Source organism: Amborella trichopoda, chromosome 4, assembly GCF_054954075.1.
Source record: "Amborella trichopoda isolate Santa Cruz 75 chromosome 4, AtrichopodaSantaCruz75HAP2 v2.0, whole genome shotgun sequence".
Taxonomy (NCBI): Eukaryota; Viridiplantae; Streptophyta; class Magnoliopsida; order Amborellales; family Amborellaceae; genus Amborella; species Amborella trichopoda.
Window position 1 is genome coordinate 59,785,360 of NC_142339.1, and position 19,927 is coordinate 59,805,286.

The 19,927-nt window shown below is 41.3% G+C and overlaps 1 protein-coding gene across 1 annotated transcript; it reads left to right on the forward strand.

Annotated features, from left to right (window-relative positions):
• Window positions 1-2,381: 2,381 nt before the first annotated feature.
• LOC18421998 (transmembrane emp24 domain-containing protein p24delta7) lies at window positions 2,382-19,835 on the forward strand. The gene is made up of 4 exons (XM_006827266.4): window positions 2,382-2,883; window positions 3,017-3,226; window positions 19,285-19,361; window positions 19,513-19,835. Exons 1-4 carry the CDS (start codon window positions 2,677-2,679, stop codon window positions 19,655-19,657), a joined length of 639 nt encoding a protein of 212 aa, XP_006827329.1. The 5' UTR covers window positions 2,382-2,676; the 3' UTR covers window positions 19,658-19,835.
• Window positions 19,836-19,927: the final 92 nt, after the last annotated feature.

Consider the following 19,927-nt stretch of genomic DNA (forward strand, 5'->3'; position numbering starts at 1 on the left):
AGTGTTAAAGATGGGTGATGAAATAAATGGGGAAGGTGGAAGTGAAGGGGCCGGCAAAGTTATGCTTCGCATTGGGCCACGTGTTCCCCGTGAGTGGCAAGTTGCTTTTGAAATCACTTGTTCGCACAGTTTTACTCTTACTCGGTCATTAAAAATATATCTGATGGGCACGGAATGCCCAATCCGACTTACAAATCCGTCGTTTATGTCAATATATAGAAAATTGTTCGGGTGAACCAGCGATTTGTGATAGGAAATGGCATTTTGTTACAATAAAAATGTCGATTTATGGATTCGAATAGGTTTTTTTTGTCGATTCATTATTTTTTTCGTGCATTAAAACAATGATCTGGACTGATTTTTGCGATGCTCGCATAGTTTGGTATAATAATTATGATATATCATTCAAAAATTCCATATTCGTAGAAAAACCTGTTTACAGTTCCATATATGTGTCAATACTTGTTCCTTTGCCCAGAAAGAGAAAGAAATAGAAAACTAAAAATGAGCATCGATTCACAAATGAGGGTAAAATCTTCAAACTACGGGAGGAATGACCACAAAAAAATAACCCTCTTTATTAATAACTTGGGCCAAATACTCTGCGGTCCCAACAAGTGGTACCGAATACCTGAGATCGCAAACCAAAAAGACCATATCAATATATTTGAACTAATGCTCCAACAAATCAGTGCTCCCTCTTAAAGGGGCGTTGTTTTATTTTTTATTTTTGATAGAATAGTTTAGCATTTTGAATCTTGCACACAAAACCAACGGCTTTTTTTGGGAAAAAGTATTTCCCCAACGGAATCTATTATACCTACTTTTGGTTAGCAACACTCTCTTTCATGCGCAAGGAAGCAACCGCATAGGTATTGTTTTAGCTTGTACGAGATTTTGTGATGTTCTCAATTAATTAAGTGCAATTTTTCTTTTCTAAAGTTAAATTTTAATCTTCTTTTTTTCTTTCACTCCTTTCCAAAAGCTAATTTTCTATAAACCGTGAGAATAATAATAACTTAATCTAATTAGTGTCATCGTATTTCTTTGCCATGGGAGGGAAACTTAACATGACTTTCTTTCTCCATTTTAGTGTAACCATAAGAGGAATGCCTTTTGATAACCAGCTAATACCCAACATTGATTCTCCCCCATTTGATTTATCAATAAAAGAAACTCATCCTCTCATTTGGGATCAATACATGGATTTCCCTTTATATATCTCACCGTTCTATCACAAACTGTATGCATGAGGATTGTGACCTCCGTGTAACAAAACTTATTCCATTAGTAAATAAGTCATAGATAGATATATATAATAATTTCGAATTTCATGACACACTCCAAAGCATCAAATTTGATTAGAAATAATTGTGATCCCCTTATAACAAAACGAAAAAAACCTTATAGTATACAATCCCTAATATTAAATATTCCTCAATTTGTATGCCATTCAAATGCCTTCTAATTTTCATATTATAAGCTCATGTGTGAATTTTTGTGTTCTCCTATCTTTCTTTAAATACCCAAATTAAGGAACTTCGAGTTTTGAATTGTTGTCCTTTTCTTTGTTGAGTCACGTATCGATTCAAAACTTGAGCTTTTTAACTTACTTTTTTGAAAAATAAGTGGTTTGAAACTTGAAATTTTGAACTCCTTATTCATTGAAAGAATGCAAATGTCTATTTTTTAGACCATTACAGTAGTTAAAATGCCGTGATATATTTTATGGTCATCACGGGATTTAAAAATCGTAACACTTTTCATGGTCATTATAATATTTTAAATGCTGTGATATCTTCACGGTCATACGACTAAAGTGAAAGTTATTTTGGTTAAAAAAAAGTGAAAAGTGAAAAATCATAATTTTTTATGTGTTATTATAGATATTCTCACAAAAAATTATAATTCATGCCCATGCCCTTTTGTTTCTCCCTCTTTTGCCCTGAAATGGGAAGTGGTAAATAAATTTTGGACCTGGTTTCTAGGCGGCCAAGCCCGTATATGTAGAAATGCGGGCCTCTTAATAAGTCTATTTTTGAGATAGATTTTAAGACTTAATTTTTAAAAACATGTAATCTCTAACATGAGATCATGAATATGAAAACATACATAAGTTTTAAAAACTATAAATAATAATAATAATAAGAAAACATTTAAACCGTTAGTTTCCATTGTTTTTAAATGAAACAAAAGATGGATGCTTAACACTTTCCAGACCGCATATGTAGAAATGCGGTCCAACCCGCATGACATAATTTTCCATAAATTTTTGGCTTCAAAATTTGAAGTTTTGAACTCACGAAATAAAAGCGTCCTCACTTTCGACCATGAAGATCTGAAGTAGAAAAATACTTCATTGGACCTTCGAAGTTCGAAACAAGGGCATTTCGACAAAAACTTAAAAAAACCAAAGAGAAAAATAAGATCACAAAATTTTGGAGAGAACTGCATACTTAAAAGAGGCATGAGCGTAAATTTCTTCAACTTAATACACTGGCATTATTTGCAAGGCACGTTGCGATTATCTGCCAAACCCCATCCAGCAAAGGAGGTTTTCTTTTTCAATCCCAAATTCCAATTCCCGTTTCAGAAGCTCAATCTCTCTATTTCCCAGCAGATCTGGTGGGTTGCAGAGACAATTGATTAATCTGAGTAGTAGTAGTAATAGTAAGGATGTGTAGATTTTGGGGCTTTCTCCCTCTCCTTGTGCTTGTATTGTTTCCTTGGGAGGGTCTGAGCCTCCGCTTTGATTTAAAATCGGGTAGTTCAAAATGCATAGCCGAAGACATCCAGATCAATGCCATGGCTGTCGGTCATTACAGCGTCGTTGACCTTCAAGAGGGACAGCCCACACCCGATTCTCACAAGATCACCGTCCGGGTATTACATATTAATCTTTTCCTTTTCTCTCTTACACTTCATCGCCTTATCAATCTTTTGATTTTGATTATTGTTGCTGTGTTTCTTCCACTTGTATTTCTGGTGGACTGATCTGCGAGACTTATGAACCTAGGTTACGTCCCCTTATGGAAACAGTCTTCATTATGGGGACCATGTGGATTCTGGTCAATTTTCCTTTACATCGACTGAGGCCGGGGACTACATGGCTTGCTTTTGGGCGGCCGACCACAAGCCCCCTGAAACCCTCACAATTGAGTTTGACTGGAGGACTGGAGTCGCTGCCAAGGACTGGCCCAACGTTGCCAAGAAAGGCCAGATCGACGTGAGTTTCCTCTCTCTCTCTCTCTCTCTCTCTCTCTCTCTCTCTCTCCATCTATCTATCTTTCTTCTTAATGGGCTTGTTTCAAATGTATAGTCTTTCTCCATTTTCAGCGCCTTTGGAAATACAGTTTGTGAGGAAAATTATTCATTGTGATCTGTTCAGAATATCTTTGACATCGCTGGTCTCTGTCTTTGAGACAAAGGAAGTAAACCCATGTTATATTCTGTTAATTTGATTTTTCTCCTTGAATGAATTTCTAGGACATTCCAGTCGCCATTGTGCTTTCAGGATAGATAATCAAGATATTACATGGTCTGCTAGGAAAAAAATTTAAAAACATAGAGTGATTATATTTCATAACTTTAGAAGTTTTGGTGAAAGGGGTTAGTGACTTTGGTGTTAGTATTTTTAGTTTCCAAAAAGTACTAGTTAGCATTTGTGTCAAATGTGGTTTTTCTATGTTCTTAATATTTGGAGAGAAATCTCTAAAAAAAAAAAAAAATTGGAGAGAAAAAGTGGTGGGTTTTAGTTCCATATTGAAGAATAGTGTAGATTTAGATGATTTTTATATGGGGACATTCTTATGCCTTATGTTCATGGAACAAGGAGAGAGTGTGGGTGCATGTGCGTCGCACATTCATGCCCGTGTGTGTGTGCAAGGGTACTTGATAGTGTACTTTGCACTTCCTCCACTCGCATCGATGCAGAGGCGCCCTTAGCCTGTGCATGGATTTGGGTCAGGCTCGCGGCTTGCCCCATTTTTCGAGTCGCAACTAGTACTCATAACAATGTGCATGCGTGGTCACTATTGGCTGTTCTAATGGTTAATAGCCGTTGGATTGTGACTGCTGGAGACCCAATAGTCACATGCCATGAACAATAGTGATTGTTCACATGAAAAACCACTTCTAAGAGTCACTATGCACTCTATAAATAGGGCTCGAACTCCCCATTTTCTTCACACCTTTTTACTTCATTCTTCTCTCTCCCGACGAATTTCTACTCCTCTCTCTCTAAAAGCAAAAATGTGCACACACACACACACACTCACTCTATCTCTCTCTCTCTCTCTATTTCAAGCAACTCTAGTGCTCAATAGGCTTTCTTATAGCATGCAATAATAGGTGAGTATTTGTGTGACTTTTTGTTTTCGATTTCCCAAGGCGGGTTTTGTTGGTCTACCTTTTTTGCACACCCTAATTTTACTATAAGGGGGCAAAATACAGTCTTGAGAGAGCGCTTTTTAGCGTGACTGTTTACAAGAAGGTCTTCCATTTCTATTTGATTTTTCATATTATTTCCTCATCAAATAATTATGTCTTAGTCTCATATGGGTTCCACAATCATAGGAAGAATTGGTTCCATGACCGATATGGCACTCAATGGGGCAATTTCACCCACCAACTTTCCAACTATTCAAAATGTATTTTTGGGTGAAATAATGGAAGCAAGTGTGAGTTCAATCAAAGTCATGAATCAGGATTTCACAAAACTTGATCACTTTGGTGGGACTAATTTCAATAGGTAGCAACAAAAACTTATGTTCTTGTTGACCACGCTTAAGATTGCATATGTAATCACTAAATAAACGTCAGGGTTACCATCACCAAATGAAGAGGAGGACCCCGAATTAACCAAATATCGATAAAAGTTGATAGAGGATGATTATACCTAGAAGGTTCATATTCTCAACGTGCTTACCGGACCAATCTATGACATGTAATGCTCAGTGGCATCGACGAGGGAACTTTGGCATATGTTGGAGACCAAATATTTAATGGCGGATTCGGGTAACCAATGTTTTTTTATTTTCTAACTATTTGGATTTTAAGTTCACTGATAACAAGCCCATACTCAACCAAGAAAGAATATAATTTACAACTTGGAAGTAAACTCAAATCAAGTGGAATTGAGCTAGATGAAGCTTTTCAAGTGGGAGCTATTATAAACTTGATTACTTGAACTTGGTAAACTTAAAAATATTATTACTATCGTACCTGGATCATTTTTGGCCCTTTGCCTCATCGCCATTGGACTCCCAAAAGACTTTAATGAGCACTTGTAATTTATCAGCTTATCAACGCATACAATATCTTGCCTATCAGTATCAGGGACTAACACATATCTACACTTATTAAATCCAGTCATAATTGCGTCATTTGTGTGTATATCCTTGTCAACATAAAAAAAAGGTGGGTTCAAATAATAACCAGCAGCATACAATGGCCGATGTAGCTTCTTATCCCACTTCTCATCAATAATCTCCAAAACAGGTTTGTAGCAGTTCCCATCATTATCAAAATTTTGGGCTATCTCTCTTTTGCATTTCTCCACAGCCTCATATATATAGCCCATAGAACGCTTGTCACTATCAACTATGCAAAGGACTTTAATAAGAGGAAAAAATACCTTAAGAGCACCCTTTACCCCTCGCCAAAAAGCCTTAAAAAGGATAATATTTCCACCAACCTGATCCTTGGACCACTTGCATGCTCTCCAGTCATCTGAGGTAAACATCTGCCTCAAGTGCACTATCCTCGAATGCATGTTATCTAGGCATAAGTACCAGGTTGCAAATCTCGTGACCCCAGGCCTCACAATCTCTTTCTTGGGCATCATGGATATGATCAGAGGCATCAATAGACCTAAAAAAAACAGTCCCTTAAGGACAATTCACAAGCAAATTCCTCTGACTTCTTCTCTTCCTATCACTCCAAGCATCAGTCATAATAGAAACCCCATATTGAGCTCATGCATCCTTCTTAACTTCTACAGCTTCCTTCATGACACTCACCGCCTTTTTCAAAAGAGGTTCTGAAGCTCATATGGGGTTGGTGGTTTCATCCCAGGCCTAAATTTGTCAATTGCCTCTACTGAGGTGTAGAAGCTGCTTAAGCGAGCTGTATTGAAATGAATGCCCACCTCATAAAACCATGTAGCAAGATAATAAGCAGCTCTATCTCTCTCTTCCTTCGTCATACTATTTTCAATGGTAGTTTGCTTCTTTGTTTTCTCTCCTGCAACCTCAGGGTCAGGCCACGGCAAAAAACTATCCATAGGGCCTCTCACCCGAGGCTTCTTGTTCTCAGAACTAGAACTAGAAGTAATTACAACTCCCTTTCCCTTTCCCCTAATAATGGATTGTTCTACCTTTTGACATCCCTCCCCAATCCCATCCTCATCACTATTATCATCATCATAATTGACCTGAACCCCCTAATCTCTGCTATAGAGGCAATCTCTCATCTTTTTTCATTTTTACCACATTAAAAAAATTGGTTATTTCCTCTTTAACGACATCAAGAGTTTTTTTACATTGGGCAACATCCCCCCGATACCGACAAGATGTTTCTTGAACCGGTTAATACCCTTTTTTGGACCCTTCTCACAAAACTTGCATCTTATGCAATTTTTATCATTAGGATCTGGGTTGTAGCCATACTTCCAATCGGGAATCACCACGCCTATTAGATCCCGAGGAAGACATTTCAAAATAATGCAATTTATACAAGCAATAAAAAAAGATCACTTACTTGAGTTTGATTATTCAATCTCCAAACTTCCACCTCAAAGATGCTTTTGAGGACTCAAAATCTTCTAAAAAAAGACCCCAATAGATTTATAAAGCATAAAAAATTAAATCTAATATCAATGATTGATGTTTCGATCAATTTCTCATAACTTTGAGAAACCCTTTGATCCTTATGAATTACCAAAAAACTAGTTTTTTGGGGGCTTTCTCTCTTTAAAATGGGCTCCAATAAATTTTAGATTTCAAAAGGACCTAAAACCCCATTTTTGACCCTTTAGTATAAAAAAAAGGGACAAAAACTGTCCCCACCAAAGTCTTTTTCCGCCTTTGGGCGGGGCGCATGACCTGGGCGGCCAGGGACGACGGCGTTTTTAGGGCGTCTAGGCCTGGGCGATGCGCCTAGGCCCCTAGATCCGCCTAGGCGCTGGGCGGTCCGCTTTTTGGAACACTGCTTAGAGTACAATTGCAACATTAGATAAATTTATGGAATCTCTTGCCGTTATTTCTTCTACTGATGGAACATGGATTGTGGATAGTGGGAATGCCAACTATGTATTAGGAGAAGTTCAACTTCAAAGATCTCTTCACTTAAAGGAAGAGAGTAGAATTTGGAAAAAGGAAGAAGCAACGCAAAGCTATTCTTCTTATTTTTTTTGAATTTCAATTCCAAAGCTATTCTGTTTTTTTTTTAATTTCAAGTTCAAAGCTATTCTTGTGGAGCACAAGATGGCTTAAAATAATAAAAAGCCCTTCTCTTCTCAGAATCAAGAGGACAACTTGTCAAATATGTGGAAGAGGAGCCATTCAACTAGTAATTGTTTCGGCTGATACAAGAATGATAATGAAATGAATCAATAAGGAAATCAAATTACTACCTTAGCCAATACCTAGAGTACAACTGCAACATTAGATAATTTTATGGAATCTCTTGCCATTGCTTCTTCTACTGATGGAACATGGATTGTAGATAGTGGGGATGCCAACCATGTATTTGGAGATCTTGGTATGTTTTCTTCCTGTGATACTTTTACTAGAAGTGGTTCGATTATAATTGGTGATGTGTCCTCCCTCGACATTGCACATGTAGATATTATAATTGGTGATGTGTCCTCCCTCGACATCACACATGTAGGTAATGTCACAGTTGAGTTTTCTTTCTGGCCTATTCACTTGAATCATGTTTTCCTTATTCCTAATCTTAGACATAATCTGATTTCTGGTTCCCAACTAGTGCATGATAATGGGATCTACTGTCCCAATTTTGTTTTTTTGAAGGAACAACCATTGGAAATCAACATTCACTAGGGGAACTCGTCGTGGACAGTTATATGTGATAGATTGCCTTGCAAGGAAGCATCTGATGTTGGTCTTGAGTATAAATGTTAAAGATGCCGGTTTATGGCATCATCATCTAGGTCATTGTAATCTGGAATCATTCAATGCACTTTGCAATGAGGATGTTGAGCCCTCAAATGTCAAAGATCTTGGTTTGTTTGTTATGGATGTTAGTTGGGAAAATTTTTTGAACTTCCCTACTCTCTTGCGTGGTTCTCGTTGCAAATGTGGTAGTAGTCCACTTTTATATGCATGGAATTTTTGTGAAATCATGGCTCTTTAGCCACACACTGCTTGATCGTCGTAGAAGATCCTCATACAAGCACTTTACTAGATCGAACTTGAGCTAAGTTTGGAACTTCTTCAACTAAGCGGCTTCTTTTGCTGCGAGACAAGATGCTACATACTCTGATTCCATAGTCGAGAGTGCAATGATGTCCTGTTTCCTTGAGCACCAGGAAACAACTACACCAGCAAGTGTGAAGATATACCTGGATGTGGACTCCATCTCATTTGGATCGTCTTGGTAGTCTGCATCTGAATATACCTATATTTGAGTATTTGAGCCTCCTCCATAGGTAAATGTGAGATTAACGGTTCCCTTCAAATATTGCAAAACTTCCTTTATTGCCTTCTAGTGCTCCATGCCTAGACTACTCAGGATCTTGTTGATCACGTTCACAGCCAATGATAAGTCCGGTTTCTTTATAAAAAAATGATAAGTCCGGTCTCGTGTCCAACATAACATACATTAGCGAACCTAATGCACTTCTGTATGGAATTCTCTGCATGGCCTCTTTTTCCTCTGTACTTGTGGGACGCATGGCTAGAATCAGCTTGATCTTCTTATTAGTGGGGGTCAGTATGGTCCTACAATTATCCATATCAAATCTTTCCAATATTCTTATGTAGTATGTCTCTTGCGATGGCTAAATGTTCCTTTTCTTTTATTTCTTGTGATCTTGATTCCTAGAACATATGAGAAGCCTCTCCAAGATCCTTCATATCAAAATGCGGTGGCAAGAAAGCTCTTGTTTCTAGAACAAGAGTTATTGAACTACTGGCTGGATGTCATCGACATACAAGGAGATGAACACAACATCACTCCCTTTGACCTTGGTCTATATGCAATAATCCTCCTTGTTAGGCATGAAGCCAACATTTGACAAGGTTTCTTGAAACTTCATGTACCATTAATCAGATGCTTGCTTAAGGCCATAAAAGGATTTTTTAAGTTTATACACTAGGTTTTCTTTTCCTTATCTATGAAGCCCTCTGGTTGTTTCATATAAGTTTATTCTTTGAACTCCGCATTTAGAGAGTCTAGTTTTACATCCATCTGGTGGAGTTTGAAGTCGCAATGGGCTGCTATGACAATCAGGATCGTAATGGATGAGAACTTAGCTACATGGTAGAAGATTTCATTATAGTCAATTCCTTCTTTCTAAGTAAACCCCTTTGCCACACAAGTTTGACTTTATATTTTTCTAACTTCCCTTCCACATTGAACTTCTTCTTATAGATCCATTCACAGCTTATAGGTTTTTTATTAGGTATGGTGACTAGATCCCATACATGGTTTTATTTGTTCGACTTAAGTTCATCAAACATGGCTTCTTCCCACTTATTCCTTTCTTGACATGTTATGGCTTCTTAATATGAAGATGATTCAAGTAAAGATTTCACATCAATCCGCACATAGTACTCTCTTAGGAAGGTGAAGAATTCAGGTCGTCTCCGAATTCAGCTACTTATCCTAGAACGAGGTTGTTCAGGATCCTGGTCATATCCATGTCACTCATTATTTCATAAAAGTCCATGGGCTTATGAATGACATGACCTCAAGGAACTCTTCCTCAAGGAAATGGGCATCCCTACTCTCTAAAATAGACCATGTATCAGGTTGTAGAATCTGTATCCCTTACCATGATGTGGCTGTCCTATGAATATGGATTTAATGGTTTTTGGTTCTGACTTGGTCCTATTTTGGTGGGGTATTAGGACATGGGCTGAGCATCCCCATACTTTTAGGTGGTCAAGGGACGGAGCAGGACTAGGGAAATCCATTTGTTTTGATTGCCAATCAAGTTGAGGTTATGATAGAATCCAGAAATTGTTGAAGAGAGGCGATTTGATGGAAGTGTCTGATTTTCAGGCTTGCTGACCCTTCGTGGCAAACTACCCCAATTCGAAAGTTTCGTCTTTGAATCATGAGATTTTGCAACCGAAAGGGAAGGAAATCTCTGGGAACTCTGCTAATTATTAGTTGAGATTAGCCATAGTTGAAAAAAGTTGAAATACCCATTTTAAACAAAATATGGTTCCTTGATTGTTAAAAATATTTATACTTTCTTTTGGTATCAAAATAAAAAAGTAGCTTTTGATATTGTACCATTTTGGCATTTAATGATTGTTACATTTGTCATGGTATAGCTTCGACCCAAAGTTTTGAGTTCAAAATTTTTTCTCACATGCTCCCTCAGGAACACACTGTGATTCTTGATACTTTGTGAAATAGACTTAATAGCATTTTATGGATCTAAAATTCAGGATACTTCTTTTTGAGAAGGAGATCATATGAGTGCTTGAAAATAAAAAGGTTGAATTTTAGTTTTAACAAATTTTAAATGAAATTTTTAGCCGATGGATCATACACATGAAGGAACATATAGTGATAAGACATTATGTATGATGATATTAGCTTATTGCATGTATTATATAAACTTAGCCTAAATACACATAAATGTATCACACCATGGGAACCTATCATCCAAAGCTCCAAATGCATTTCTTATGCGCCACATGGCATCCAAACCATGTGGTGCTTTATATATATATATATATGGATTATTAATTATAATTATAATATTTCATTATAATAATTGTATTATAGATAGTATTCACTATATTATGTGTAGGTATTGATGAGATTACATTGTTAGTATGTTTTTTCTCCGTGTTGTAACACATATATTGATGAGTATGGCATTTGTTACCATTTCTTTACTCTCTATCTCCATGTGTAGATATGTGTGTTGCAACTGAGTCATTTTTTATTTATTGTTGAAATTAGAAATAATTTTTGTACATTTGATTGTATGATTAGCATGATCAATTTTCTTTTTTAAGTAAACATATGATTTTAGAATTTGTTATTAAATAAATGGTAATACACATAAGAAAACTCCTTAAATTCTTCTCTCAATTTATTCATTTCGCTAAACAAATGTCAATAATATCACACCTATCACAACAATAGAAAAAGTCATTGTTTTTTGTATTCACTTGTATAACTTTTTAATGAGAGTTGCAAGGTGCATGTTGCTAGCATTAATTAAGTTACCAAGAAAAATAAACAAATGAAAACCCAATAATGGTTCCTTAATGGTGGAAAGAAAAATTAAAATTGCTAGTCCCCCCAAAAAAAAAGAGGAGGAAGAAGAAGAAAATATTTGCTACTTTCCTAGATATTGAAAAGAAAAGAAAATTGTTATCATATTTCAAGGTTTGCTTTTTCGTTTTTCTTTTGGTTGCTCCTTTTGCAGGAGTGTTGGTGACATGGGCTCTGAAATATGAATATTACCGAACTTGAATGTGCTTCTACCCTCCTTTTATTTTCTCTTGTTTCAACATTTGTGTTTCCACAGTTCAATTTGCCTGGCCGAGGTGGCTAACGAGATCGTTCTTTTTTTTTTGTTTGGAAGAAGTTTAACTTTATATTAATAGAAAGGATCTACAAGTACAAAAATGGCATCCCACACAAGGGAGCAATATACAAAAAAACCAGTGAGATGGTGTGCTATATCCAAAGAGTGCTATACATCAATTTTAAAAGCCCAAAAAAGTGCATCGAGGAACCACGAACTCCAAAAACTGTCAAGAGGTTTGTCCTGCATCCCATGGCATTGCCCCTTCCTTAGCGAAGGTATCGGCAAGGGAGTTGGCCTCGCGCCATATATGTGTCCAGGAGGTATGAATATTGCTGCAAATGTCAAAATATCATAAAAAATTGTGAGTGAGTCTCCAAGGATGGGCAGCAGATGCCGAAGCCCAAGAAATGACATTTTTGGAGTCCCCTTTGACGATAAGAAAATCACTCCACAGGGTTGAAGGCTATCAAGCCCTCGAGGAGGGAGAGGGATTTTGCTGTGATACGTTCGGTGTGGCCAATGGGTTGAGAGAAGGACAAGATGGTGTTGCCAAGTTGGTCTCTGACGATGCTGCTCATCCCAGCGAGCCCAGGGTTACCCAGGGAGCAATTGTCGAAGTTAAGTTTGATGTGGCGTAGGTCTACATAGCAAGGCTCGAGAGACGTGGGGTTCTAAGGTGGCTTAAGTCTTGCGAGTTCTGCAGAAAGTCCGTGAAGGACTAGTTCTTGAAGTGTTTGTGATTCTTGGCGCAAAAGATCACCATAGTTCTTATGTGCTCCTTTAGGACCTCAGTAGAAGCCTTTGCTTAGTGGAAGATTTTGTGGTTCTTCTCGTTCCAGATGGCCCACAACGTGGCTGACACTGTGGCCTTCGAAAGAAATATGCCTAATTTTGGCCATGGTAGATGTTGAAGCAAACTGAAGAGGAGCGGAACTGTTGATTGAGTTACCCAAGACCACCCAAAGAGCTGTAAGAATTCCCCCAACAATTTCGCAGCCACTGTGCAGTGGATGAAGAGGTGTGTGGATTGGTATCCTCTTCACTCGAACACATGATGCACCGGTTAGGTAAGGGCAGACCCCTATTTTGGAGATGGTTGACCGTCAAAAACTCTTTCATAACTAGCCAGCAATTGGAAACTTGGATCTTCGGGGGGACGAATGGGAACTAGGCTCTGGCAGGTAGGGGAAGGGGGTCGGGTGGAATAGTTAGGTAGAGAGAGGAGTGATAGGTAGAAAGAGGACAAGGATAAATTACCCGAGGCATGAAGAGCCCAGATGAGCTTGTCGTGACCCGAGTGGGACAGGTAGATTGAGTTCATTAAAGCATTGAGCTGAGGAAAGATTTGAACTCATGATTAGCAAGGGATCTTTTGAAGTGTGGGCCAGGTTCTAGTGCAACTAGTGGCCGAGCACTGTGGCTGAGCGGTTACTAACCAGAAGGTATAAATTGAGAAATCTCTCCCTCAAGGGGTCTATCCAATCCAGAGGTCGGACAAGAAAAGGATGCGTTTGCCCACCCTTGGGAGGAAATGGATATTGGCCTTGAAATGATTGTAGCAGTGGACTCTGGATCGCAAATGCCAGAGGAGTGGCTATTTGTGTTCCAGGGGGATAGCCAAGGAGAGGGGTCGGGATTGTATTTTTGGCTGAGTACCTCTTGCCATAAGTGACGCTCTTGTGTAAAGAGATGCCACCACCATTTGCCACGTAGAGCGAGGTTATTACTTTTGAGTTTGCGAATTCCTACACCCTCTGAGGATTTAGGCTTGCAGACTTTTGTCCCAAGCGGTTAAGTGAAATTTTTTGGTTGTCCCCTCTCCTAACCAAAGGAAATTTCTCATCAGTTGTTCAAAGCAGGTGATAATAGAGGCAGGTATAAGGTAAAGTAACATTTGGTAGATGGGGACATTAGAGAGGTTTCCTTGATTAGAGTCACCCTTCTCGACAAGGAGATGAAACACCCTTTCGAACTGGCGAACTTGTGGTTGAATTTGTCGATGAGATATCGCCAGTGACTATGTTAGGCTTACTCGAGTACAGTGGTAGCTCCAAAAATGAGGTGGGCAGGGTGTCAATGCTGCATCCCCACCTTTCGGCTGAAGCTGTAGTTGTTAGAGCATCGGAGGCCACCCTAATCATCTTTGTCTTGGCCATGTTAACCTTGAGTGCGGTGGCTAGCTGGAAGCCTTTAAGGAAGAGGAAAAGGGTGTTGATGTGCTGGTCTGTGACATCACAAATAAGTAAGGTATTGTCAATGTCATATAAGTGGAATACCATAGTGCCAACATTCCCACTTTTAAATCCTTTCAGAAGGCTGGAGCTCATTCCCACTTTTAAATCCTTTAAGAAGGCTGTAGCTATACATCCTAGCCAAAAATCTACGGAAAACCTTTGCTACAATGGCGGAGAGAAATGGGGAGAGGGGATCCCCTTGCCTTAACCCTTTGGGTGAAGGGAAAAAACCTTTGGGGGAGCCATTGATCAAGATGGAGAAATGTGGATTCGAAATGCAGCCTCTGATCCACGACCCCCACCGAATACCGAAGCCCATTCTTAGAAGGGTGTTGTCGAGAATCGCCTAATTGACAACGACTTTCTCCCAATCTAATTTAATGACAAGAGTCGGGGTTTTGGCGAGGGAGTGAGAATGGATGCATTTATGTGCAACCAATGCACCGTCAAGGATTTGTTGGTCCTTCACCAAAGCCCCTTAATTAGTGGATATGACCCAGCTCAGGACCTCCCTGATTTTGGAGGCTAGCATTTTAGAGAGAAATTTGTACGAGCTATTGATAAGGCTTAGGGGCCTGAAGTGTTTAAGCTCGTAGTGAACTTTAATTAAGAAAAAAAAGTCTTTAAGCTTGTCCACCCCCTGTACTCTAGGTGCTAGGGCTATGCAGGTGGCATTCATGGCTTTGTGGACTATTCCTCTTTCGTGAGATTCACGAAAGAAAGAGAGGATGTCTGGGTGAAGGGAATTCCAGAATTGCTTGAAGAGGGCTTTGGGGTAGCCATTAGGTCCCGGGGCTCGGTCTTGGCCAAGGTCTCTAATGGCTTGAGTGATCTCTTCTTTAGTGAAAGGGCGTTCTAACCAAGCAGCTTTGTCAGGAGGGATGATTAGGAAGGAGAGGTCGGCTGGGGCTAGGAATCGATGCTCAAAGAAGTCTATGATTGCTGATTCCACAAGGTGTGGCGTATCGAGTATCAGATTGCTAGTCTTAATATGGGATATGGTGTTCTCTCTTTCTGCAATTTTATGGAAAAAAACAGCGTTTTGATCCCCATGTTTGAGCCATTTCACACTAAAATGTTGGAACCGATACATTTCTTCTTTGTGGAGGATGGATTGGAATTCACATTTGAGATGAGATCTCTCACTGCATTCCGTGAGGCTAAGGTTTTACTTTTCTTCAATTTGATCCCACTCGCTATTGGATTGGAGGATGGCTGTTTTCCGGGCCTGGAAATTTCTAGGGAGGCTGCAGCTCTAGTTCTTTAGGGAGTGCTTGAGGAGTTGCAATTTTCGTTGGAGACGAAAGCCATCCCATCCCTAGACTGAAGCCGAGAAAGAGTCCCACCAAGTGGGGATGAGAGTGCCAAGTTGAGGTTGATCGAGCCAAGTTAATTCCAACCGAAAATGTTTAGATCCTCTAGGGATAGGTTGGGTGTCAATAAGGATGGGTTTATAGTCCGAGGTAGGTTTAGGGAGAGCAAAAGAATGGGTTCAGGGGCAAATGAGGTACCGGTCGAGTTTTATAGGGATGGGGTAGGGGAGTGGTTAGACTAGGTGAATGCTGCTCCTTCACGTGGTATATCAATAAGTTGGTGTCTGGAAATGAAATCGAAGTGGCCCTTGCTTTAGGCAACTCTAGAAAAGGTGTTGGTCCACTAGGTGAATGCTGCTCCTTCAAGTGGTAAATCAATAAGTTGGTGTCTGGAAATGAAATCAAAGTGGCCCATGCTTTGGGCAACTCTAGAAAAGGTGTTTCTCTCAAAGGACCAACTTGTGATTTCAATGTCACTGCTGAGACACCACCACAAAGGAGGCAAAGCCGCAATGGCATCTAGTTCCTCCCAAGACAGGCTTCTGGGACTTTCTGATTGGGCCGTAAATGGCCATGAGATTCCAGGGCAGGCTTAAGAGACCCTTTTGAGGCCGACTGTGACCTGGAAATTGGACACAAAGGAGGAAGAGAGGGAATGGGTGGTTGGGTCCTAGATGATCCAGATGCCACCTGATGCTCCGACTGCCTCGAGAACACGCCACTGGCATGGCTGTGAGCCCCAGACCTTGCGGACCTCACTGAGGGATGGATAAGGTTTCTTGGTTACGACTAGGGCAAGGACATAGGGGGATTACTTCTGGCAGAAGTCTCGTGAAGGAGCCTTTAAGGGGTCCTCTAAACCCCTGACATTCCAGGTGAGGAGTTTCATGAGGGGTTAAGGGGTTAGGATCTCTGGGACGATCTCCTAAGAAGAGTGAGCGAGCAGGAGCTTCCAGGGAGGCAGGGGGAGGGGATGGCTTCACTATGTCGTAATGTACCTCAAAGGTGAGGTTTGCTAACTTTCTAATGCCTTTATTACTCTTACTTGCTTTGCATATGTGCGCATTGGCTTTCAAGAACACATTGACGTCCACCTCCTGGTTGTCGCATTTGGAGCCCATGACTTTGAGCACTTGTGCACTGTCTGCTTGGGTGTTGTCCTTACCATTGATGAAGCTTGAGCCAACTGAAGGTGGGGAAGAAGAGGTCAACTCCGAGCTAGGCTGGGTGAGGAGTTTGAGTGGTGGTTACTCGGGCGTTTAGGCCTACATCCACTCAAGGGGAAAAAGGAGCCTGATCTCAGGGGAGAGGGATTGCTGTTAACTGAGAATGGTTAGGGTTGGAATAGGGGATAAGTGGTAAGGGTTTGGTGGTGACGAGTTGGAGGGTGGTGGATTGGATGTGGTAACAGGAGGATGGGGGAAAGGAACTGGGATGGCAGCTAAAGGAGGGAAGAAGAAGCGGGGGTTGGAAGGGGAGGGTGGGAGAGCAAGGGGTGGAGGTAAGCCTGGGGAGGGCAACAATCCTCTACCCAATAGGAGGGTAAGGGGATAGGGATTAAAATAGGGTTTTTTTTAGGTGGGGTGGGGGGTGTTGGTAATTGTTATAGAGAGAGAGGGGAGGAAAGTGGGGATGAAAAGTTGAGTGATCCTACTTGGGGATTGAGGGGTGGGGTCACGGAGTACTGAAAGTAGAGAGGGGTGTTGGGGGAGGGTGGGGGGGACAGCTAGGGTTGGGGTTGAGGAAGGGTAAGTTCTGGGATCCATCGAAAAGGAGTCCAGAGGAGGTGGCAGGAAGAAGTTTTCAGGGAAGGGGTGCTTGTGTTGGGAGGGGGGCTTGGGGAATAGGGGCCATAGGGCTGGACAGTTGGAATAGGCCAGATAGGAAGGGCAGGGTCAGTGGTTACCAAGGTGGGAGCAGTGGAGGGGGTAGGAGGGGAAAGACAGGCTAACAGGGGAAGAAGAAAAGGTAGTAGGAGATTGAGCCAGAAAGGAGGGAGAAGGGGAGGAGCTGGGTAGTGGTGAGGTGTACAGCTCCGAAATTGGATAGAGGCCCAATTGGGAAAGGGGACGGGTGGAAGGTTTGGAGAGTGAAGACACGGCGAGGGGTGTGGGGAAGGGAAAACAGGGAAGGGGGATGAGAAGGGAGGCTCAAAGGGGAGAGATAGGTCGGTGGAGAGAGCAGCAGAGGTTATCAAGGGGGAAGAGGAAGAGGGAAGGTGGGGGTGGCCCTCACCACCGTTGGATGAGGAGGGGTGATCTCGGAGTAGAGGGATGAAGCCATGGGTCCTGTGGGGGTCTCGAGGGTCAGGCGATGGGAGTGTGTGCTAGTGGACGTGTATACGTAGTTACTGTACAGGCCTTCGCATGGAGGACCCATCTGTGCTGAGAGCTTGCTGGGGGCGGTTGTGGGGGGTGGGGAGGAGGGGGCAGGTGAGTTGTCATGTGCTCGAAAGTTGTTCGACACGTGTGGAGAGATGGAGGAAGGATGGGAGGGTTCCACAAGGAGGGTTAGGGGTGATGTGTGCCCTGTTTTGGACGGTCGGATGAGGGCTAGCAGGTGATGGTCGAGCCTTCACGGTTGGGTTGATTGGTTGCCAAGGGCAGCATGATGGCAAGATGCTGAGATCTATGGTTGTGATGGGGGAGCCTCTGTCTTCTGTGAGTGACTCTGGTCCAGGCACCTTGGGCGTCTGAGGGGGATTTCTCCCCTCCTTGGACGTGATCAGGGGAAAACGGGAAGCAGTCACCCAGGAAGTTTGAACACAGTAAAGGAGTCCATCTATGGAAAGCCAAAGTATGGGAGGGATGGAATGAGGGTCGAGCGTTTCAATGAGAAGTCTGATGGAGCCAATGGGAGCTGTTCCTTGGATTTCCAATGCACAGACAAAAAATTTCCGAGGTGGTTTTGGATCGATTTGAAGGTGTGCAGGTGCCATACATGTAGTGCACCCAAGAGCAGGGACCAAGCAGCTAGGGTTAGGGAGGTGCCTCTGAAGGACAGGGGGGAAGGAAGGGGAGGGGGGGGACTGATTGGGGGGGCCCTGTGAGCACTATGCTCCGAGGAGAACGAGAATAGGTGTGGGATCCATCTGAGAGTTTTCTGCACCCAAGATGTGGCTCCTTCCAGAAGTCTTGGCCCATTTTTTGATACCTCGCATGTCATCTCTTTAAGGAAAGAAACACCTAACTAGAGAGGAGCGTAACTTGGTCTTCTGCCCGCTAATCTGAGGGTGATCTAGAAAGATGAGGTTCTGGGTAATCTTGTTACTGGATGGTGAAGCAGCGGGGGAGGGTGGCGGGTGAGGAGAGAGTGGGCTAGGAGAGCTGTTTGAGGGCTGATACGAAATAGGGCAGAGAAAGGCTTGGGCCAGAGGAAGTCTGGAGCATGGGGGAGAAGGAAGTTTGAACGAGGGATTGTGGTAGAGTAGGGGGAGGGGAGGGGCGGAGGAGGTATAGTGGAGGGGTTTGGAGGAGTGTCTCAGTGTTTTCTGTAGTTGATGTCTGCTTTACCCGGTAAGGTTTCATGGTTCCTGAATGAACTTCCTCGACTGCTAATGACATTCTGAGCTCACCTATTTGATTGGTTTTCTGGAATCAGGAAGAAACATTGTCATTTATCCACTTAATCTCTCGATTCTTCTGCCGAAAGTTCTTTTATGTATCTTTAATGATGGCATGCAAGTCGTTGCCTATAATGTGGCTGGTCTCATTCCTCGTGCAAATGATACCTGTTGTCATAACAACATGAACCCTGAACCTTCAGGAAAAAACGAGAAAAAAAAAAAGTAAACCCTGACACTGATGTTGATGAGAAGAGTGGTGGAGTTATCGTTTAAAGTATTTAGGAGTAATAATAAAGTTCCTTATGTGACATGCTGATTTTGTATACTGTTGCGTGTGTACATCTCTATAGTTGCTTATTTTTTCCACTGTTTATTAAAGAAAGATATTAATGTGAAGGAGCTGTTCTTAATGTGATTTTCCATTCCCAGGTCATGGAGCTGGAGCTGAAAAAGTTGGAGGACACAATTAAATCTATCCATGAAGAGATGTATTTTTTGCGAGAGAGGTACCATCAACAGTTCCATCTAAAGCAAATTGTTTTCCCCCTCTCCTGATCCAACTTGATCCTGATGCTCCAAGTGGTGCACTTGAGGCTATGTCTATCTTTGTTTATATTTAATGGGTATTAATAGGTTTTTTGGTTTCCTGCGTTCCAGGGAGGAAGAGATGCACATGCTGAACATAACAACGAACTCCAGGATGGCCTGGTTGAGTTTCCTATCTCTGGTAATCTGCTTATCGGTGGCAGGGCTGCAGCTATGGCATTTGAAGACATTCTTCGAGAGGAAGAAGCTTCTCTAGATCTACAGAGAAGATGATATTTTTTCTTAATCAGATGCAACTTTCTGAGATTACTGGACTTATAGTCAATAGAATTCCTCTAATCAAAAGTTTGTTTAGCTTTGATGAGGAATATAGTTAATGTATTCACTGCCTATCATTTAAATTTGAAATATAATACTTTTGCTTTTGCCTTTGATCTCGGGTCTGAAATTCATAAGCCAGCAGCACGATGTTATACGGCCCACCATCGAGGCATTGACTGCATTGGAAAATCTACATTGCCTGAGC